A 23,779-nucleotide genomic window follows, 5' to 3' on the forward strand; every position below is an offset into this window, starting at 1 on the left:
AGCAATGGGTGCAGTAAACCATAAACTTGGAGTCATTTTTTCCAGTGATGGTGTTGCTCACACACTCTTCCCTAGCTCTAGCATTTATTCTTTTTTTTTAAAATCTTTATTGTTGAAAGTATTACATATGTCCCGCCGCCACTGACCTCTTCTAGCTTGCCCCCACCCCAGGCCTTCACGACCCTATTGTCTGTGTCCACGGGTTATGTATATATGCATACAAGTTCTTTGGTTGATCTCTTCTCACCCACCCACCCTCCACTGCCTTCCTTCTGAGGTTCCAAAGTCTGTTCCATGCTTATATTCCTAATTGAACATTCAATAAAAATTCAAAAATCAACAACCCATATGTACTATGCACTGGACTATGAGGAGCAAACTCTGCTCTAATGAGATGGATAGTTAAGTGAGGGAGAAAAGTAGTCAAAGAGTTAAACAAATAAAGTGTTACGTGCCACAAAGGAAATGTACAACATGCTACAGACTACAGAATAACATAGGAACCCACCTTGGTTTAAGGGAATTCGGGAAAATGATCTTTGAAATTGATGTCTGAACTAAGGCCTTAAATAGGAATAAAAGTTCAGTGAAGAGAGGGTAGAGCATTCTAGAAAGCATTTACACTACATTTGCATTCCCATTCCCTGCCCCAACATGGCACCTAGAATACTGGAATCAGGGCTTGGCCCTTCAGGGAGAATCCTGGTAGGGTTTTCTTACCAGCTTAGAAAGAAGATCTAAGGTTACTATGTCAGGGATTTATCAGATAAAAGGTACAACCACATCCCCCAACGTGAAGCTAACCCTACCCTTACACCTAACTTCCAAATCAGCTTTTAGTCACTCAGCCTTAAATATCAGCAGACCACCAAGAATTAATAAAACATCTAAAGATAGATTTAGATGATAGACAGAGACAATGAAAAACAGAGAAAAACAATTTGGAGTAAATCTCCCAGAAAGTAAAGCATAAAAATAAAAAAAATAAAAACTGAAGAGACAATCTAAGGCATTAGAGCAACAGTCCAGGGGTTTAATATCTAAATAATAGCAATGCAAGGAAGAGAGCATACAGAAAACAGAAGTCATGCAGTAAATACAGAGTGGGGCAAAAGTAGGTTTACAGTTGTTCGTATGGCAAGTAATACAATAATTAATAAATAATAATATAAGAATAAACTCTGTGTTTCAAATACAACTATAAGCCTATTTTTGCCCCACCCTGTAATCCAGGAGCATTTACTAGAACTGACATGCAAATTTGGGGGTTGATAGGATCCAGTACAATGGATGCAAATAAACGCATCAAGGCACATCATCATTGAATTTTCAGAACATCAAAGACAAAATGCAAATTACACACACACACACACACAACCATTCCTCACCTCAGGGTAAGATAATAGGTCACTTAGAGAGGATGAAGAAATGAAATGGCTTCTGATTTTTTAGCAACAGTACTAAAAACTGGCAGGCAATGGAGGAATGCCTTCATCATTCTAAAGGAAAATGATTATCAATCCAGAATTCTATGCCAAATCAGGGGAGAATCAATGCCTTCTGGAGCATGTGTACTCTCTTGCACATTTTCTCAGAAAGAGGATGCACACAACCCAAATAGGCAACAAAGCAAGAGACAAGAGGACCCTGGATCCAGGAAACAGGAATCGCAACACGGCAGGGAAGCACAGGGAGTCTCCAGGTGGACTGGAGGGGATGGAGTTTCCCGGATGAAAGTGGTTGGAGCAGATCTGAAGGCTCCAGAGGAACTTTCGCAAGAAAACAAACCGACAAAGTAACTGTTGGATTAAATATTTTCAGAAAAGATTAAAACTACTGGGAAAAGGTTGGGGCTTACAAGAGTGATTATACATAGAAAACTAAAGCCTAAAGCAAAAAAAAAAGACAATTAACTGTAGGGAAAAACAAAATGTTGTAAAAAGAAGGAAAAGGCATCCTAGTTTAGTACAAACCGCATAGTTATAACTCCATTGTGAGAATGGAGGGCAGGAAAGGTTCCTGTATGGGGGCAGGTAGGGTTGGGGGATAGGGGGAAGGAAGAGAAGCCAGATCCTCACCTATTACGATGGATCAATAGATCATCAGAAAACTGCTTTTGTTGCTACTTATTCTTTTCAATTTTATGCATAGAAAAATGATATTTATTTAGCAATATGGAGATAAATATCGAACTCATCAGCTAAAATAAGTGAAAGTGATTGCCTCTGAGGAGGGAGTAATCAAGAACTGCATTTTTCATAATAAACCTCGAATGTAGTATCTTCTTAATGTCTTCTAATCAATTTTTGTATTTTTCCCACCCTTTTGTTGAATATATTTTCTGGGCCCCTTAAGTTTGTGTGGTATTATAAATCTATCTTTCCTTGCATTATAATTTCTCGCTGCTTGTTTCTGGTATGTAAAAATGCAATCAATTTTTGTATATTGATCTCAAATGCAGTACCTCTGCTAAACTCAATTATAAATTCTAACCATTTAACCTTAGAGTTTCTTGGTTGTTGTTTTTTATGTAGACAAAGAAAGTGTGTGAAATAATGGCAGTGTTACCTCCTGCTTTCCCGTCTTCATATATTTTATTTCTCTTTGGGTTGGCTAGGACCTCCAGGACAGAGCCCAAGAAATATGTTGAGAGCAGCAAACTAGTTTCACTTCTGATTCTAAAGGAGATGCTTCTAAAATGTCACCATTAAGTAGACCATCAACTTCACAAAGCATTGCTTAAGGCAGTGGTTCCCAAAGTGTGCTATGATTTTATGTGGAACATTCTTTACCAGGCAGAGGTACCTGCTGCCTGACTGGGTGTATTACAGTGTATGCAGAAGAAAAACACCAATGACAACACAATTAGAGTTAATAGATATGACAGACAGACACGGGTGATCTAATGGAGACAACTACAGTTAATGATAAAATACAAAAAATTTCCCTGAACTGCAGAAGGAACTGAATCTAGAAATTGAAAAGGTACTTTATTCCACAAAATCTATTACACAATGCTTAATGTCAATACACATCTTAAATTAAGCTACTAAATTTCAAGAAAATTAAATCTTTAGGAATAGCACCTTGGTGGTATTCCTGCCAAGAATATTTAACTTGAATGTAGTAATGAGAAAACAATCAGGTAAATACAAATTAAAGGACATTTTGGAAAACAACTGGCTGGACTACTAGAATATCAATGCCATGGAAGAAAGAAAAAGACTGGAGAACTGGGTGGAATTAAAGTTGGCTGAGGAGACACGACTGTGTGTGATCTAGGATAGGATCCTGGATGGGGAAAAAAAAATAGATGTAAATGACAGTATTGGGACCAGTGGGGAAAATTCAATATGGACTGTATCTTATATAATAAAATCCTAATATGCCAATCGACCAAACAGCAGAATGACCGGTTGCTATGATGCGCACTGACCACCAGGGGGCAGATGCTCAGTGCAGGAGCTGCCCCCTGGTGGTCAGTGCGCTCCCACAGGGGGAATGCCACTCAGCCAGAAGCCGGGCTCACGGCTGGGTGGCAGGAGCCTCTTCTGCCTCTGCTGCAGGCAGGCAGTAAGGAGCAAGGGGTCCCAGACTGTGAGAGGGGGCAGGCTGGGCTGAGGGACACCCCCTCTCCCCATGCATGAAATTTCGTGCACCAGGCCTCTTGCATTATACAGTATAAAGTGTTATATGTAAAAAAAAAAAAAAAGAAAAAAAAAGAAAAAAAAAAAGAGGTGGCCTTCAAATAAACTGCAAGTTCACTCATTCACAGCAGAATGATTGGAGACAGTGCTTCTAGAAGCATCAGCGACCAGAAGACAAGGCTTTTTAGGATCACTCTTTGCCATCCAAAAGACAAGGGTTTTGGCCAATGGAAGTCAAGAATTTACTCATTATTTACTGTTACTATTACCTTCTATGTACGGCAAAGGATTTTGCCATCATTTTTACAATGTTAAATTAATTTGTATAATGATATGAAGTTTTCTTTAAAATTAAACTCAGTAAGTAATGTCAATTTGAAGACAATATTAAATTTCCATTGTACAGGTGATACTAACAATAGAGCATATGGGGCAAAAAATCTCCCAAGTTGTGTGTAAATGAGTAGGGTGGTCAGACATGTGCTATTACGAGGGATAACATAAGTGAAGATGGGAGGTGATGGGTGGTGAGACAGGTGTCTGTCAAGCCAGCATAACCATTTTTTTACTAACAGAGAAGTCCAGTGACATCTTGCCTTACTCTGTCGTCACCATTAACTAGAGACTTTCCTAACATGCTGGTAACTTGTGTCACTGTCACACCAAGAAGCAGGGACAGTCTTTGAGAAGGCACGGTCTCTTTTACATTGCCCTCATGCTCCACCAGGAAACATTTGAATTTTTATGGCTCTCCTGCAGGACCAGATTTTCCTCCCACTGTCAGGATTTGCTTCCTGCAGAGTAAAGCAAGCAGCTTTTATTTTCCTCTGGCGAAAGGAAATAGGTAGAAATAATATGCTGCTTTTCAGCCAGCTAAACCTGACCTGACTCTCTTTATTGGGAGGAAAATGCAGGATTCAGGGAGAGGACATTTTCATTGAGGTAAATAAGCCCTCTCAACCGGTGAACACTATTATACTAATACCAAAGGAAACAAAGGCCAGGGGATGGGGAGCATTAAGTAGAAAGGCCAACAGAAAATTAGCAGACAAAAATACAGCATGGGGACAAAGCAGGCTCTGCAACATTGAAAAAAAAGAGAGAGAAAAAAGTCCTTTAAGAGAAAATTGCAGGCAATTTTTTGGCCTCAATTAGCCTTTCCCACAAAGAGCACTTTTCCATAAAGAGGCCATTAAATAGCAAATGAAATTACATTGGTTTTCAGTTGCCATGGCATTGGTTTTTCCGCTAATGGACTTCTCTGGTCCTGAGTTTAATGTTAGCCTGACTTATTTTTCTTGTCTGTAGGCTGTTTCAACTCTCTCTGTCCGGCCACGAAGTGATGTATGGGACTTCTCCTCAAAGTGCCTACCACATAATCCAAGAGAGAGAAACTCCATTCTTCCGCTCTCTCCCTGGAGACTGAGAGGGTAAAACTGACCAACGGCAGCATTTCATTAACCATGAAATAAGTTTCCGTGTATTAGATGGCATTCATTCCCATCCATGTGCTCAGGGCTCCTGGAGCCATTCTGAGATCAGTGAGGGATCGTTTATTGAGTACTCCCAATATACCGAGGCCTGTCCAAGGGGCCGAAGACATAAAATACAAAAGAAAGGATACAAGATGCTCACAGTCATCTAGAGTTTCCAGACCAGCAGACTCAGCTCCAAGCATTGACCTTCCCCCTTTCTCTATTTATCTATTCATAAAATGGGTAAAAATTTCCCTGATTATCTTATTCACATTTAAAAAAAATACTTGCCAGGTACCACTCTCAAAACACACGTATATTATCCTAGGAATAAGGATCTGAAATAACATTTCCTTTTTCATGTTGCTTTGCTACAGCTAACCATTAGCTATGGTATCAAGTTTGACTGTGATACTTTGGATACTATTTTTCAGTATGCATAATCATATATAAATTTTTAAAAAATAAGTTTATTCAGTTCATATTCTCCTATAAACTTTTTTAAAAAAATATTTCCATGTCAGTGAATATTCCTGGACAATATCATTATTAATGTCTGTATGCTGTGGAAGTAATACAGCTCAAAATTCTTCTATTAGCTATTCAAATATTTTTTAGTTTTTTAAATGACTTTTCAAGGGCAAAAGAAATCAGACAATTTTTTGAGACAAAATATATTTTAAAATAATAAATGCCAATATACCCAGTTTTAAATTGTGGTATATTTAAATGTATACTTTAACCAATCAAACCTTCTAATGCAAAAATATACAATAAAATACACTATAACTACACTATTTTGAAGACTATTATAGAATTAGGAAAATGTCTCCACTTCTAGTGTATTATATAGATCATGTGACCTAGCACAATTCTGTTACGTGATAAATGTCTTGCTTTCTCATCAGTTATCTCTTTGACTCAATGTATAACCTGGTTTGGTAATAATCCACAGCCTGAATTTGAGGCTCTACAGTCACAATTGAAAGCCCTGAACCAAAGGATCTCAAATTAGTATCTCATCCCTGAAGTGAACTTTGAGTGAAAGAAGGTTTTAAGCTTTAGATATTGCCCCCCAACCCCCCCAGCTGTGCATTTACACTCCATTAGGAGTATATGAAAGCACTTCCTAATAAGTTAGTCATCATACGAGTTATAATCTTTTGTATCTTTGTTAACACAATAAACAACAATAAGTTGTTACTTTAATTGACATTTTACTGATTCCCAATGTAGGTGATCATTGTTATCTTTATTTGTCATTTTTCCCCCTGAAATATCTTTTCCTGTTCTTGGTCCTTTTGCTCTTTCTTTCTTTAAAAATTTCTCTTCGTTGTTAACCTCCTTCAAGTTTTAATACTTTTCTTTGTATATTGCCCTGGCTGGTGTTGCTTAGTGATTAGAGCACCAGCCCCCACACTGAAAGGTCTCGTGTTCAATTCCCAGTTAAGGGCAGGTAACTGGGTTGCAGGTTCAATTCCTAGCCCCAGTGGGGCTGGGGGAGAAAGCGGGGAGGAGGCAACCAATCCATGTGTCTCTCTTACATCTTTCTCTCTCTCTCCCCCTCTCTGTCATGTAGTCTCAAATAGTTTCCCCATTTTATAATGGCCTTTTAATTTTAAGGTCTGTTTGCCACACAGACATTGAATATTTTTGCTTCATCTAATTGATCTTTCTTTTCATTATGGCTTTGGCCTTTGGTGCCATGGCTCTAAAGAGTAAGTGTATCTTGAAAGGACTTCCACTCTTTCTCCTTGTTATCAGCCTAATCCTTCCAATCTCTGGGTAGTCTCCCTCCGTGGACAGGGGTAAAGGAGGTGGGAAATAACTGTGTCCTCCTGGAAAGGTGTGTGGTAACACCTCTGAGGAGTGACAGGGATGGCAGCTTTCTGTCAGCCAGTGGTTGACGAAGGCATTGATATAAAAGTCAAGAATTAAACAAATATATAATTTATTAACCATCTAAAAATAAAAAGCTTAAACGTTTAAGTTCATTAATTAAAATCTAAATTGAAACTAAATGTGAAAGGAGGTGATGGCCACATGCGGTCAGGTGGATAAGCTCCCACTGATGACACCTACCATTCTGCAGGTGTCTCTGCACTAGGCCCTTCCGCCCAGGAGCACAAGCTGAGCTGCTTGTTTTCTTCTTAATTCTCACAGGTTGAGAAGGCCATGGAACCCTTTAATCGTTCTCCCATCATTTCCCCATGACTTTTCCATACCTTCCCCTCTCTCATCAAAATGTTCACCCTTTATGCTCTCATTTTTGGCTGATGACTTGGCTTCATACATTATTCAGAGGAAAAAACCATCAGATATTAACTGTCATCATACTACAACCAAATCTATGAATGCCTCTGGCATTTAAAGCAATCTTGTACGTCAGCCCATCTGTTAAAATTGAGGATATGTCTTATGGTCTCTGGATTTTATCCTGTCTCAACTTCTCTAAAATTTGGACCTTTCAGTTATCCTATCTAATGCATCTTCAACAGTTTTCTTTCTATAAATCATTCCATTCAGTATACAAACATTTTCTTTTCTCTCCAACTGTAGGTAATACTCTCCTGTGACTCCCTAACCCCCTTCAGCAATCATGCTATTCTTTCTTTTTTTTTTTTTTAAGAGAGAGAAAGGGGGAGATTTGATGATGGTGGCCTAGGTAAACTCCTGTACTCACCGCCTCCCACAACCACATCAAAATCACAACTAAAATACAGAACAAGCATCATCCAGAACCACTGGAAAGCTGGCTGAATGGGAGTCCTCCAACTAGAGAAGTAAAGAAGAAAGCACACTGAGACTGGTAGGATGTGCAGAGGTGAGAAACAGTCTGGGCTGGCACTCACGTGTGCCCCCTTCTTAATTGGGAGGGAGATTGTCTCTGCAGAGGCTGCCCAGAGGAGCAGGGGTCCCAGCCCCACACCAGCCCCCCAGCCCAGGGTCCCAGAGCTGGGAAAAGAAGTCCCTATGGGTAGTAAGAATTATGGACTATAAAAACCAGTGCAGATTGTGGCTCAGTGACACAGAGGCTGCTGGAGACCCAGCTGTTCCTCTTAAAAGGCCGGCACCACAAACTGAACTTACAAAGTCCCGCTTCCTCTGAGCTCCAGCACCAGGGCGAGGCTTTGGGGAACACAGACACATACGAGGAGGAACTGGAATGTCTGGCATCAGGGCAGGAACTCGGGGACGGCTTTCTCCCAGATGGAGGTGCTTGCAGGGATCATTGTTCCTATGCTGGGACTTCCCTGGTCGCAGGGCTGACTGGCAGCCATTTCTGTTTGCTCTGCCCTTATGATTCCCTAAGACTCCACCTCATCCAATTTACAACCTCACTCAAGCTGTGTGCAGCAGCTTTTGCAAATGAATGCCCTGTCCTTGTTCAGGCTAAAATCTCAAACAAGCTTCAGCTTGGTCAGGGAGCCCCAAACCTATCAATAAAAGGCCCAAGACCCGGCACCGGCACCAGCACCAGCCTGACTTGCTTGACAGCTGGGCCTCATCTTGGCACTTCCAAACCCGATACAAAGAGGAGGAATCAGCAGATCTCTCTGTAGCTCCTGCTGAGTGGCCCCAGGCAGTGGCTGACTTTGCACCTTGCTGGAGATCCAAGAGCCAGTGTACCAGTGGTCAGTGTCAGACCATATCAGATTACAACTCTTCACATCCATAAGTGACACACGCAAGGGGCAGACTCAGTGAGCGCCAAAGCCCCTCTGAAGCAAGTCCTGCTCCATAGAGTGTTTCCTGCACAGCAGCTCTTCCACTGTAGTTGCAGCTGGTCTAGACGTCAATTCCTCCCAGTGACACCAATAGCAATCAAGTCTCAACTACAACAAGACTGTGCTCACAGCCCACAAAGGGGTACATCTAGAGCTCTCAGCTCAGGTGACTGGGGAGGCTGAGCCACTGGGCCCTATAGAACACCTACTACACAAGGCCACTCTACCAACTCAAAGAGACATAGCAGGTCTACCCAATACATAGAAACAAACATAGGGAAGCAGCCAAATGCAGAGACAAAGAAACATGTCACAAATGAAAGAAATGGAAGAAAGCAAACTACTGGATATACAGTTCAGAACAACAGTTATAAGGTTATTCAATAATCTTCTAGAAACCTCCAAAAAAATGGAAAAGGACCAGTAGGAAATTAAGCATACACTGACTGAAATAAAGAATAATACACAGGGATTCAACAATAGAGTAGAGGATTCTGAGAATCAAATCAATGATTTGAAATATGAGGAAGCAAAAAACACCCAACCAGAAGAGCAAAGAGAAAAATAATCCAAAAATATGAAGATAGTGTAAGGAGCCTCTGGGACAACTTCAAGGGTACCAACATTCAAGAATCTACAACCAAGATTACTCTACCCAAGTAAAGCTATCATTTAGAATTGAAGGTCAGATAAAGAGCTTCACAGACAAAAAAAAAGCTAAAGGAGTTCATCACCAGCAAACCAGTATTATATGAAATATTGAAGAGTATTATTTAAGAAGAGGAAGAAGAAGAAAAAGATAAAAAAAATATGAGCAACAAAATGGCAACAAATACATATCTATCAACAATTTAATCTAAAAATAAATGAGTAAGAAATATAATGAACAGAATAAACTGGTGAATAAAATAGTATCAGAGGCATGGAAATGGAACAGACTGACAATTCTCAGAGGGAAGGAGAGTGGGGTGGGGGTTGGGAAGAGATTAAACAAAGATCTTAAATGCATATATGCATTACCTATGGACACAGATAATCGGGTGGCGAGAGCCTGAGGTGGGGCAGGAACGGGGTGGAGGGGGGCAATGGGGGGAGAAAGAGGGACATCTATAATAATCTCAACTATAAAGATTTTTTTAAAAATGAGAAAGAGAGAAAGGGGAGAGAGAGAGAGAGAGGGAGAAACATGAATGTGAGAGAGAAACTTTGATTGGTTGCTTCCCACATGCACCCCGACTGGGAATCAAACCTATACAGCCTGGGTATGTGCCCTAACCAGGAATTGAACCTGCCACTTTTTGGTGTATTGGACAACACTCCCACCAACTGAGCCACACATTGGCCAGGGCAATCATTCTATTCTTATGCTCACTTTTGCAGCCAAGCTTCTTGTAACAATAATTAACATATGCCATCTCTAGTTTCTAACCTCCCATTTACACCTTATATCATTCTAATCTGGCTTTAATACCCACCATTTCATTAAAACTATTTTTGTCAGTGATAACTCTGTCACTTAATTTAATGAACATCTAATTAAACCTCTAAGTAGTTATCAGTACGGCTGACCACTCTCTCCTTCTTGAACTGCCTCTTTCTTAGTCTCTGTGATGCCAAAATATTCTTGGGCTTTCTCCAGTTGTATTTACCAATCCCCTTTACGCGCATTTCTTGGCTTCTCTCCATTCCATCACATTTAAATGTAAGAATTTATCAGGGTTTTGTCCTAGGTTCTCTTTTCACTCTCTACAGCAGGGGTCCTCGAACTTTTTAAACAGGGGGCCCGTTCACTGTCCCTCATACCGTTGGAGGGCCGGACTATAGTTTTAAAAAAAAACTATGAACAAATTCCTATGCACACTGCACATATCTTATTTTGAAGTAAAAAAACAAAACGGCAAAAACACCCGCATGTGGCCCGCGGGCCGTAGTTTGAGGACGCCTGCTCTACAGTATTTATCTAGGTGATTTCATTGATTTCTTTAGCTTCAACTATAGTCTATAGGCCAACAATTTCTACACTGACAGCCTTAGTCCAGAGCTCTTTTCTGAAATCCATATTTTTATGTCAAGTGCATTTTTGACTTAGTCACTTTGATGTCAAAGAGATCTGAAACTTCTCATGTTCAAAACTAATCTGGGAGGAGTCATTCCTAGATTAGAAGTGATTTTGAGAATTAGTATAAATCCACAGCAATCAAGTCAGTGGAGCATTATCCAGAAAACATTTTATATACACTCACATATATATATGTATATACACACACACACACACACACACACACACACACACACACATATATATATATAGTTTGAATAATAATAAAGGCAGTGTTTATTAAAATATATTTCAGTTTCAAAATTGAGCTATCTCTGTTAAAGTTTGTATATCTATTTTGTATATCAAACCATACATATATACATACATATATAGAACCATATATATTTGACCAATTAATTTTTTTTAAAAATTTTTTTATTGATTGACTTGAGGGGGCGGGGAAGAAAGAGACAAACATCAATTTGTTGTTCCACCTATCCATGCATTCATTGGTTGATTCTCATATGTGTCTTGATCAAGGATCAAACCTGCAACAGTGGTGTATCTGGAGGATGCTCTAACCAACTGAGCTACCCGGCCAGGGCCAATTGATTTTTCATAAAGATAAAAGGCATATTCAATGGTGAAAGAATTGACTTTTCAACAAATGATGTGTCAAAACATTTGGACATCTATAAAAAAAAGACCCTCAACCCTTACCTTATACCATATCCATAATAATAATAATAATAATAATAATAATAACTCAAGATGAATGAATCAAAGACCTAGAAGTAAAACCTGAAATTTTAAAACTTTAAGAAGAAAAAATAGAAGAAAAATATTTATTTAGATTAGTCAAAGATTTCTTAGCTAGAACACAAAAAGCACAAACCATAAGAGGTAAAATGATCAACTGAATTTATCAAAATTAAATAATTTTGTTCTTTTAAAGACACTGGTAGGAAAATGAAAAGTCAAAAAATGAGCTTAAATATTTGCAAACCACATATCTAATGAAGGGCTAGTATCCAAAATATGTAAATAACTCCCATAAATCAATAATAAAGAAATAAATAACCATTTTTTTAAAAAAAGGAGCTACAGATATGAATAGACATTTCACCAAAGTGAATATGTACCTGGTAAATACATACATGAAAACATATTCAATAGTTTTAGTCATTAGTGAAATTCAAACTAAAATCATAATGACATACTATTATATACCTACTAGAAGCCCGTGCACGAAATACGTGCACGGCGGGGGGTTGTCCCTCAGCCCAGCCTGCACCCTCTCCAATCTGGGACTCCTGGAGGGATGTCCGACTGCCCGTTTAGGCCCGATCCTACCAGGATCGGGCCTAAACGGGCAGTCGGACATCCCTCTCACAATCCAGGACTGCTGGCTCCCAACTGCTTGCCTGCCTGCCTTCCTGATTGCCCCTAACCGCTTCTGCCTGCCAGCCTGATCACCCCCTAACCACTCCGCTGCCAGCCTGGTTGATGCTTAACTGCTCCCCTGCCAGCCCGATTGCCCCCAACTTCCCTCCTCTGCCAGCCTGGTCACCCCTAACTGCCCTCTCCTGCAGGGTTGATCACCTCCAACTGCCCTCCCTTGCAAGCCTGGTCCCTCTCAACTGCCCTCCCTTGCAGGCCGGGTGCCTCCCAACTGCCCTCTCCTGCTGGCCATTTTGTGGTGGCCATCTTGTGTCCACATGGGGGCAGGATCTTTGACCACATGGGGGCAGCTATATTGTGTGTTGCAGTGATGATCAATCTGTATATCACTCTTTTATTAGATAGGATAGAGGCCTGGTGCACGGGTGGGGGCCAGCTGGTTTGCCCTGAAGGGTGTCCCGGATCAGGGTGGGGTTCCCTTGGGGTGTGGGGTGGCCTGAGCGAGGGGTCTGTGGTGGTTTGCAGGCCGGCCACGCCCCCTGGCAACCCAAGCGGAGGCCTGGTATCTGGAATTTATTTTCCTTCTACAATTGAAACTTTGTAGCCTGGAGCGGAGCCAAGCCTGCTGCTCCCTCCTGGGCGGCAGCCATTTTTGTGGCAGTTAATTCACCTTCTACAATTGAAACTTTGTAGCCCTAAGCGGGTGAGCCCGGCCAGGGTGTGCGGAAAGCTTTGCTTCCCCTGTTGCCGCTGGCAACCCTGGCCTGCTCTCTCAAGCTCCATTCTGCCGCCATTTGTTTGAATTTGTTTACCTTCTATAATTGAAACTTTGTAGCTTGAGTGGAGGCTTAGGCCTGCAACGGCTATGAGAAAGCTTGGCTTCCTCTGTTACCTGGGTAACCTTGCTCTCTGTGGCTGTAGCCATCTTGGATGGGGGTTAATTTGCATAGTCTCCCTGATTGGCTGGTGGGCGTGGCTTGGCTGGTGGGCATGGCTTATGTAGCGGAGTGATGGTTAATTTGCATATTACCATTTTATTAGAGAGGATTAGAATGACTAAAATAAAGTTTTTTAAAATCTGACATTACCAAGTTCTGGCAAGGATGAAGAGCAACTGGAACTCTTATACATTGCTGGTGGGGATGAAAAACAGTAAGATTCTTTAGAAAACAGTTTGGCACTTTCTTATAAGTTTACCATATGATCCATCATCCCACTTCTAGGTACTTACCCAAAGAAATGAAAACATGTCCACATAAGAACCTGTATGCAAATGTTTATGTCAGCATTTTTTTCAAAATTGCTTAAAACTGCCCAGTTGGTGTGGTTCAATGGTTGAACATTGACCCATGAATAAGGAGGTCATGGTTCAATTCCAGGTCAGGACACATGCCCAGGTTGTATGCTCCATCCCCAGTAGGGGGCGTGTAGGAGGCAGCTGATCAATGATTCTCTCTAATTGATGTTTCTATCTCTTTCTCCCTCTCCCTTCCTCTCTGAAATCAATAAAAACATTAAAATAAAATAAAAATTGCCCAAAACTAGAAGCAATAAAAATGTCCTTCTTATGAATAAACTGTGTTATATTTACACCAGAAATTCTACTCAGCAATAAAAGGTCTAATTTACTGGTCAGTGCAACCACCTGGATGAATCTCAGATACATTATGCTAACTGGGAGAAACAGAACTCAAAAGGCTACATATTGTATAACTTAATTTATATGACATTCTGAAAAAGACAAAACTATAGAAACAGAAAACAGATCACTGGTCACTGGAGATGGGGTAAGAGTGAGGTGATTAACTACAAAGGGCATCAGGGGATTTTTTGAGATGATTGTGGTGATGTTTTCACTACTATATGTTTCTCAAAAATAGTGAATTTTACTGTATGGAAATTATGCTCATGTAAACTTGCCTTAAAAAAACACCACCTGATATAAAGATTTTCCCCGTATACGTGCTTATTCCTCAAGTTTCCCCATTTTAAGGAAATAACATCGCTATCCACCCAATTTCTGAAGCTAGAATCATACAGTTACTTTCACAACTTCCTTTTCCTTCACTGATCACCCCCCAACTCATTTCTAATCCATCTCCAAATCACATCAATTCTGCATGTAAAACATATTGCAAACCCATCTTCTAATCTTCCTATCCAAGTTTGCTTTTCTCAACTACACTATTGCAATAGCTTCTCTGATCATCTCCTGGCATCCATTCTCGGCCTCCTCCAACCCTATCCTATATAATAAAAGCCTAATATGCTAAGTGTCTGGTCGTCCAGTTGACTGGTTGACCGTTCAACCAATCAAAGTGTAATATGCTAATGATAAGCTAAGGCCACTAAATTGCTCGCTATGACGTGCACTGACTACAGGGGCCAGATGATCCGACTGGTAGGTTAGCTTGCTGCTGGGGTCTGGCCAATTGGGAGTGGGCAAGATGGGGCCGGACAAGCCCTGGAGCCCTCCTGTGGTCCCTCCCTAGCCCCAATCGTGCATCGGTGGGATCCCTTGGCCTGGCCTGTGCCCTCTCACAATACGGGATCCCTCAGGGGATGTCAGAGAGCTGGTTTCAGCCTGATCCCGCAGGCCACTCCCCTCGAGAGGGGACTGATTGGGCATGAGCCCACTGCAGGCACAGTGGGGTCAGAATGAGCAAAAGTGGCAGGTAGGAGCTGCAGGCTGCATTGGACTGTGGGTTTCAGCCTGATCCCCACAGGCCACCCCGAGGGACCCCACCCATGCATGAATTCATGCACTGGGCCTCTAATTTCTACATAACTACAGAATGATGAATTTAAGTGAAAATTAAACCATGTCATTTTATTGCTTAAAACTCTTCAATGGCTCCATTTCTAATCCCCATACCTTGGCCTCTAGCAGGTCATATGTGGTCTAACACATCCAGTGTCATCTTGTGACACTGCATTCTACGCTCTTGTCCTCCCACCCTAACCCCATAACCATGATACTCTGGCCTCACTGGCCTTCTTACATTTATTGAATACTCCAAGTTTTTTGCTCTCCTAATAACTTTACACATACTTTACTATTTTCCAGACCTAGACTCTTCTTTTTGGATCCATTTCCTTTTAATGGCTAGCTATTTCCCATTATAAAGGTTCAGTTTACATATCATATCTTTAGAAAAGTCTTAAACATTTTGTAATAGTTCCTGCATGACATTCTCTTTCATAGTGTCTGTTTTGCTCTTTTCCCAATTGATAATTTTATATTTATGAATTTATTTTTATAACATTTATCTCACCTACTAGAATATAAGCTCCTTAAAGGCAGAAACTATTTTTTCTTTTTCACTTACTTAGCACATTACCTGATACATCATAGGAGCTAAATAAATACTTGTGTAAGTTAATAGTCCTCCAACAATTAAAAAAACAACAACAAAAAAAAAAACATGATTCCAATGAGATCATCACTGAATGGCCTGCACCAACGTAACATTATCTGTCTATCTATCTATCTATCTATCTATCTATCTATCTATCTATCTATCTAAGTATTTTTAGGGGCCCCTGACTTACGCTTAATATATGAATATACCTACTACATTGTCTGAGATAAGACAGGATCACCAAGTTTCAAACCCGTGAATGTGCAAATAGATGACAATGTCAGCCACCCAGAAAGGCTTACCTCTCCAAACCAATTGCTTGGCACACAGAATGGAGCTTGGAGTTGTACAAAAGTGCAAAGCTGTGTGTCCACTTAAGGAGTAGCTATTGAGCTTTGCTCCATGGTCACAAAGGATCTTAACACAATCCAAGTTGGCCATTTCACAAGCCACATGAAGAGGAGTTTTCCCATTGGGTCTACAGTTGATTGTAGCATTGTGGTCCAGTAGCACCAAAAGACATTCCACGTGACCAAACAAGACAGAGAGATGCAGGCCTGTTGCCCAAGAAGACTTTAACTTATAACTAGGCAACCAATAACCTGAAAAAGAAAGGGAAAGAAAGTTTAGCTTCTTGGCCTAGGACTTCCCCATGTTTTATGAGGACTTTTAGAGTATTTTACTTTGGTCACATTTATAAAATTGGGGCAGGGAGATGATTCAGAAGTTGTAAACTAGTAACTAATGGGTTTACAAATGCTTAGTTAAGTGTCATATTTACATGTACAAAGGGGGACAGGTGCTCTTGAGTACTCACTATTTCTACCAGCCTCTATTAGTTTGTTCTTTTACTTACTTTACCTTCCTGGCTCTCCCAGGCATTTGAGTTTGAGACTTTCATTTTTGAGATTGCATTTTATTTTATATGGTAAGTTACACAAGACTCATCTATATATATAAAACCCTAATATGCAAATAGACCGAACAGCGGAACAACTGAACAACCAGTTGCTATGACGTGCGTTGACCACAAGGGGGCGCACGCAAACATGGTGGGCGTTGGCAGCAGGTGGCAGAGCATGGAACATGGCAGGCATCAGCTGTGGTGGGATGGTGAAGCAGGCGAGCAGGGGCGCCAGACCAAGGCAGGGTAGTTACTAAAAATTCTTTGCTCCTGCATGCCGCGGTGCCGCCAGGCGCTCGCACTTGCTGCCAATGCCGGCCCAGCTCACACCTGCTGCTGACACCGGAGACGCCACTCACACCCGCTGCTGGCGCCTGGCACCAGCCCTGATTGCTCAGCACCGTCAGTGGGTGTGAATGGCAGCTGCTGGCCCCAATCGCCCCTGAGGGCTTCTTCACCTCCCCCTGCTCCTGAGGGGTGATCAGGGCAGCAGCTACTGCTTCTACCCACTGACGGCGTCGGCCCCGCTTGCACCTGCTGCTGGTGTCGGCCCCAATCACTCCACGCCATCAGCGGGTGCAAGTGGGGACAGCACTGTCAGTGTGTGGGAGTGGCGGCAGCAGGAGCAGGTCTGCCAGCAGACACGAGACCGGGGCCATGGCAGGAGGGGCCAGGCGGGGGCGAGGAGGATGGGCCAAGACCCACCCCTGTGCCCACTGCAGCCTCGCGGCCCACAGCTCCTTTCAGGGTGCACGAATTCGTGCACTGGGCCCCTAGTATTTAAGAATTTTTAAGATCCCAATCATTGTCTTGAATGATGTCAAAGATTTAATTACAAGCTTAAAATTTTTATTCCATCACAGCTCTCTTCCAAATAGTTGTTGCTGTTGTTGTCAATCTAAGGTGTGAATGTATTTGATGTCTTTACAAAATTTGTCACACCAAGGTTTTATTTGCCTGTTTGTCAGTTTATACAATACCTTTTTCCAAAGAAGAATTTAAGGCAACTCACAAATTTTACACGAATTTTTTTAATAACCTAGAAAATAAGTGCAAAAAAATAAGGTAGGAAAATAAAAAGAGGTCAAGGGTAAGATAGGGACACAAAATTCACACCATATCTACACACTAGAACTGCACTGCAAGTTTGCCTTTGAACTTCCTGGCAGGAAATAAATAGGAAAACCTATGCTATGCAATTAACTATGCTCACAAACTATATACAAATTAATTGGTCAGGAGAAGCATAGTTGTTCCTAGAAGTGAAATCTTAGATACATTTTTCTCATTAGTTTGAAATGTTTTTTCTCTCTCCTTTTCTCCTCTAACCTCTGACTTCTGAACACTGGGCTAGTTCTTTTTATCCAAGGCTCCAACAATTGCCATATTTGACAAGCTATAACAAAAATAACTTTATGAATCTTCTTTCAGTGTCAATACCTAGAGCCATGGCATTAAGCTCACTATGAGTGGGGAATGAAAATAGGTACAGAAAGATGAAATATAGATGGCAAGATGAAGATGCAGAGATAGTTCATCAGCATAGAAGAGAGTCTAGGGTTGAAGCAACAAAATGCATTTTTGAAATGTTTTTTATTGATGAGAGAGAGAGAGAGAGAGAGAGAGAGAGAGAGGGAGGGAGGGAGGGAGGAGAAAGGCAAATAGGGAGAGAAGAGAGAGAGGAGAAAAGCAAATAGGGAGAGAAGAACATTGATTTGTTCCATTTATTTATGCATACATTGGTTGATTCTTGTATGTGCCCAGACCAGTGATTGAACCTGCATATTGGGATGATGCTCTAACCTACTAAGCTATCCAGCCATGGCTCAAAATACAGTTTAACATGGATAAATCAGAAGTTTGCTTTCAGGTTACAAAAATTCCACTATACACATACTAGGTAAGCAGAATATGATTTAATAGTAATTTATTTGAGGGAAGGCCTGTGGATTTGAGTTGACAGTAATCTCAAAATGAGCCAACAGGGGGATGGAGCTGCCAAAAAGTTAATCCAATCATAAGTTTCATAAATGAAAGTGTAGGGACCAGAACAAGTGAAGTCGAGTTGTATTCTTCCCTGATTAGAATGAGGTCAGAATAAATCTAGAATATGTGATATTTCTGAGCATCTGGGGGCACTCAGAGGATGAAGACCAGGGGATCAGGTATTACATTCTCTCATTTCAGTGAAAAACACTACCTATGTGCTCCTCCTGGGTATTTATCCTACAAGTATAATCAGTCAAGTGTGAATGTGAAACTCTTTGTGAAGGGTATGAAGTTCCCAGGAGTTATGAATCCTGGCCGCCTGGCCTGTGGACAAAAACACACACTACCACATGCACTACACGACAGCATTGTTCTCGATGGCTAAGGATTATGAACAACCTCAGTGCACATAAATTATGGTACATCCATACAATCTAATACTATGGAGCCATTACAAAGCACTTCTGTGTTTACTGATATGGAAAAATCTCAAGATATAGTATTGAGAGAGAGAGAGAGAGAGAGAGAGAGAGAGAGAGAGAGAGAGAGAGAGGCAGGAACCTGAACAGTGTGTATAATATGCCATCATATGTGTGTATATTTATAAACACCTAAAACAAGAGACTGGTACAGTGGTGGTCTCTAAGAACTGGGGGGTCGGGGAACTAGGCCATTGATTTCCTTGTCCTTGAATGCCCTCTTTGAGCTTTTACATGTAGTGCCCTGTGGATGTATTCTTATTTATAGAAATAAATAAACTATTGTCCCCCTATCCAGAGGGGGGAAATAATATAGTTTAAAGAGGCCATTTAGAGGGTCATGCATAATGCTCATTAATTCTGAAGTAATGGAGCTCAAACCAAAGTTTATTTTTCTGCAGCCCACCTTCTAACGCATGCGCGTGCGCGCGCGCACACACACACACACACACACACACACACACACACACTTTAATCTCTTTTTCATCCCATCAGAATTTTAGGGCCATTTTACTTTCTCTTCTTCCCAAATCTTCCATTATCTAAATCTGCTCTTTTAAAAGAAATACAAAGTTAATTCACACTAAGGTATAATGAACTGAGGATGGTTTAAAGTGTGACCCTCTTAGGATTATCTGAATTTGGGTAGAAATCTGTATTCAACAAAAAGAATTAAGTTCTAAGATACTAATTTGAGATTATTGTCGCTGAGAAGGGAAAGTATTTGGTGATACGGACTTTCCCTGGCAGAGACAAATAGTATCAGATAGCTGGGGAATGCCAGTCCTGTGCCTGTAATGTGTGTGTGTGTGTGTGTGTGTGTGTGTGTGTGTGTGTGTGTGTGTGTGTGTGTGTGTAAATAAATATGCACACATAATCTGTGTTATATACCCATTTATACATCTTTATGTAACTGTGTACATTGCATCTGTGCTCCAAACAGAGTTGTTAAACTATATGGTACGCAACCTACTTTTGATAATGAGTGAATCACATTTAACATTAATACTCAATCAGTCATTTTAATACTCAAACTTCCTCAACAAGCAATTTGCAAAGGCAATCTTTTCTAACTGTCTTGGAAAGAAGCTGGTTCCAGATCTGAAACCTGGGGTGTGTTTTGCCTGCCGATTAGCAGCAAAGATTAGACAGCTCTATGCAGCCGCTGATTGGAAATTCATGCCTGCTTCTGCAATGGGAAGAAAAATGATCCCTGAAAGGAAGCAGCAGAGAGCTGATTAAGAAAACACCATTTTGATGTAAAATCAAAGACACACAGAATGTTAGCGCTGGAGGGAAGATTATCCAGTCCAAGTCTTTCATTTTCCAGATGAGAAAACTGCCACTTTCTCAGACTGCTGGAGCCATAAGTCTCCTGCCTCAGTCCAAGCTAATGGACTCAGGATATCTGCAATGCAGGGTTTCCATCTGTCTTTGTCTTTGTGGAAGCAGAATAGGTTTAGCACCAAGCCTGCTTCACAAATCACGGGGAAGGAAGGAAGATCCCAGATTCATCTATAACATGTCACATCTCTGATTTGGAAATGCCTTTGCTTGTTGATTTCTTTCTGCCTCTTAAATTCCCAATAGCACCTAGAGACTCTATCCTGCCCATTTATTACATGCATCCATCATCCTTGGCCTCTCAGTCAGCTGCATCCTCGTCTCCTATAATAATTAACCGGTACCTTGGGCTGGGACAGCCTTAGGTCCTGGAATTCAGCCGAACCCCTGCATGGAATAGTGCACCTCCCCTAGATGGGGATGTGTGCAGGTGGGTGGTGCCCCTAGGTGGGAGAAATAGGAAGAGGTCAGACTGGTGGAGACGATCAAGGTCTCCTGACGTGTATCTTGGAGCTGGGTTGCAGAGCTTTGGTGGTGGTGTGAGGGGAGGGCGTTCTGGATAATTCAACTCAGGAGCATAGCAGAAAAGCCTGCTGCAGAGACAGGAGCAGCCCATACCCAAGAGGCCGCCCAAAGACAATCACCACCTTAAAATGAGGCTGCGGCCACAGGTCACTGTGTACAACCATGTCCTTTCCACCACACCTGCCTCACTGAGGATCAAACCTGAGGCAAAGCCGTCTTCAAAAACCCACAGCCATGCAGCGCCTATTAACATACTGGTGTCCATGCTGCTAGGTCAAGAGATCTGAATTAGTCCTCCAAAACACCATCACCCACCGGCACAGCCCGAGAGAAATAGGGTGAACCCAGGCGGAGTCCTATTTTCCTCCCTCCCTTGTTTCCACAGCAGAATGGTCCCAGGGCTTCAGAACCTAGAATGTGATTTACTTTTAGCGTGTGTCTTGGGAAGGGCCCCTCTGCTCACCGCTGCAGGTGCTCAGACGGGAGGAAGGACCGGGTGGAGCAGAACCTGGGAGCAAAGCCGTTGGGGGCAGTGAAAAAGCTGCTGCCGCCCCCAAATGTCACCCACACACACGCTGGCCCAGGTCTGCCGTCGGTGCAGCGGCGGCTCCTGGCAGGACACCTCTGCTTGAGCAAGGAGCTTAACTGAGGATACGCGGGCACAGGTTCCTCTCCTCTGCAAAAACCCCACCGGGAACTTCCAATCCAGGCCATGGCCGTGTGGATTTAAAGTGTCCAGTTCCTTTTACCTTTCCCCAGACCGTGCCACATTATCCGTGCCTGTAATTCCCCTTCTTAATCTCAGAGATTATCAGCAAGCACAGGATTTAGAGAGGGTCTTCACAGAGCCTCCACTTTACAAATAGGATAATATATTTTTTTTCCTTCTTTTTTTGTTATTCCTCATTGGAGAATTTTTTTTTTTTTTTTAAGATAGAGTGGAAGGGGCCGAAACCGGTTTGGCTCAGTGAATAGAGCGTCGGCCTGCGGACTCAAGGGTCCCAGGTTCGATTCCGGTCAAGGGCATGTACCTTGGTTGCGGGCACATCCCCAGTAGGGGGTGTGCAGGAGGCAGCTGATCGATGTTTCTCTCTCATCGATGTTTCTAACTCTCTATCCCTCTCTCTTCCTCTCTCTGTAAAAAATCAATTAAATATATTTAAAAAAAAAGATAGAGTGGAAGGGAAGGAGGTAAGGGGGAGAGAGAAACATCAATGTGAGAGAGACACATGGATTGGTTGTCTCTCACACGCATCTCGACCAGGGCTGGGGATCTAACCTGCAACCCAGGTACATGCCCTTCACCAGGAATCGAACCCGAGACCCTTCAGTACGTAGGCCAACACTCTAACCACTGAGCAACACAGGCCAGTGCTAGGATAATACCTTGTATAGATTAAGTAGCATAAAGTCTGAGTGTTTGAGTCACTAACAAACAGAGGCCAACTCACATTCTGTTTCCCCCAAATCTTAACTAGCCTTCCATAATCTGAAGGCAACATTCAGTTCACTTCGAAACCAACGTCACTTGTAGGTGACAGATCTGAAGGAATGTTAGAAGTTTGACCCCCCCAAAAAAATGTGCAGGCTAATCCCATGTGTGTGCAGTTTATATCAGAAACCAAAGAGAGCTGCCGGCGTAGCTGAGGAGGCCCCGGGCTCAGGAATCCTGGCGAGGAGCGAAGGGTTCAGCCGTCCTCGGGAAGGAGACGTGATCCTGCTGCAGGGTTCGGGGGCTGCATGCACCTCGCCCCTCGGGGAGACCTTCGGCTGAGCCTGAGCTCTGCCGCCGTTACCAGCTCTGATGTTATCTGAGTCCGAGAGCCCACACCCGAGAAGCCTCCGCTGTTACAGCCAAAGATTACACGCCTTGCTCGCGCCTGGATTAGCAGACATTTGCTCCAACTGTGTCCATGTATTTACACAGTCCTGAAGGATTAGAGACCGCAGCACAAGTCTTGGCTATTTGTTAATAGCTAATATTTTGGGGGTAAATTTCAGAGTTTTCCCAGGAGAGAGAGAAGGGGAAAAAGTAAGCTTGACAAGTAAAATTGAAAAGAAAAAAAAAATTTGAACACCAAGGAATGGAGAAGAACCCTACGAGGGTCTTAGGAGAGCTGGAGAGTGAATTTCTGGCAAAGGGGAAAATTAGGTGAAAAAGAGATTATTCATGAAGAGAATGGAAATAAGAGCGTTTAAGACAGTGATGGGCAACCTTCTGAGCTTGGTGTGTCAAACTTCGCCAAAAAACTGAGCATAACTCGGGTAGTGTGTCACTTTGAGGAAAAAACATTATTTCGCGATATTTACAGTTTAAATAACATAAATGTATAATTGTTATATATAATTGTATTTAATAAACCTCAGCGGCCGCGTGTCATCAGAAATGGCTACGCGTGTCAGTGCTGACACGCGTGTCATAGGTTTGCCATCACTGGTTTAAGATATCTGGATGGCAGGTGCTACTTAGTAAAGTAGATAGAGTACCCGCCAGAAAGATTTCCAGTGAAATCATTCATTGGTTATTTTAATTAAAAATACCACCACCGACCAAAGAACCTGTGGCTGAGGCCATAAACAGAGGACTTAACTGCATTACACTGATTAATAAAAGGACTCTGGTTAACCTTGCTAACCAGAGAATTTCATCCCAAAGAGATACAGATGATATTCTGCCCGGATCACGTATAAGCCAGGACTCAGACATCTGAGGGAGAATAGAGATGTGTAGTTGGGAAAACCTTTGGAAACAGTTTTATGGATGTTCAGGCTTCCACTATTCTGAGAAGCAATCTGAACAGCTTTGAGTTTTCTTAGAGACCCGGCTTTTACCCTATATACTGTGTTCTTGGCATATAATAAACTTTATATCATTGACATCCCT

At 41.9% G+C, this 23,779-nt stretch overlaps 1 protein-coding gene across 1 annotated transcript in view; it reads right to left on the minus strand.

Moving 5' to 3' along the window:
• The window catches only part of ASB4 (ankyrin repeat and SOCS box containing 4), a 58,083-nt gene that overhangs the window by 30,801 nt on the left and 3,503 nt on the right, over positions 1–23,779 (minus strand). The window contains exon 2 of the mRNA XM_079786820.1: positions 15,957–16,256. Coding sequence (XP_079642946.1) covers positions 15,957–16,256 — 300 coding nt within the window. The remainder of the gene's footprint in view (positions 1–15,956; positions 16,257–23,779) is intronic.

This window comes from Cnephaeus nilssonii (genome assembly GCF_951640355.1).
Source record: "Cnephaeus nilssonii genome assembly, chromosome: 12".
NCBI classification, from domain to species: Eukaryota; Metazoa; Chordata; class Mammalia; order Chiroptera; family Vespertilionidae; genus Cnephaeus; species Cnephaeus nilssonii.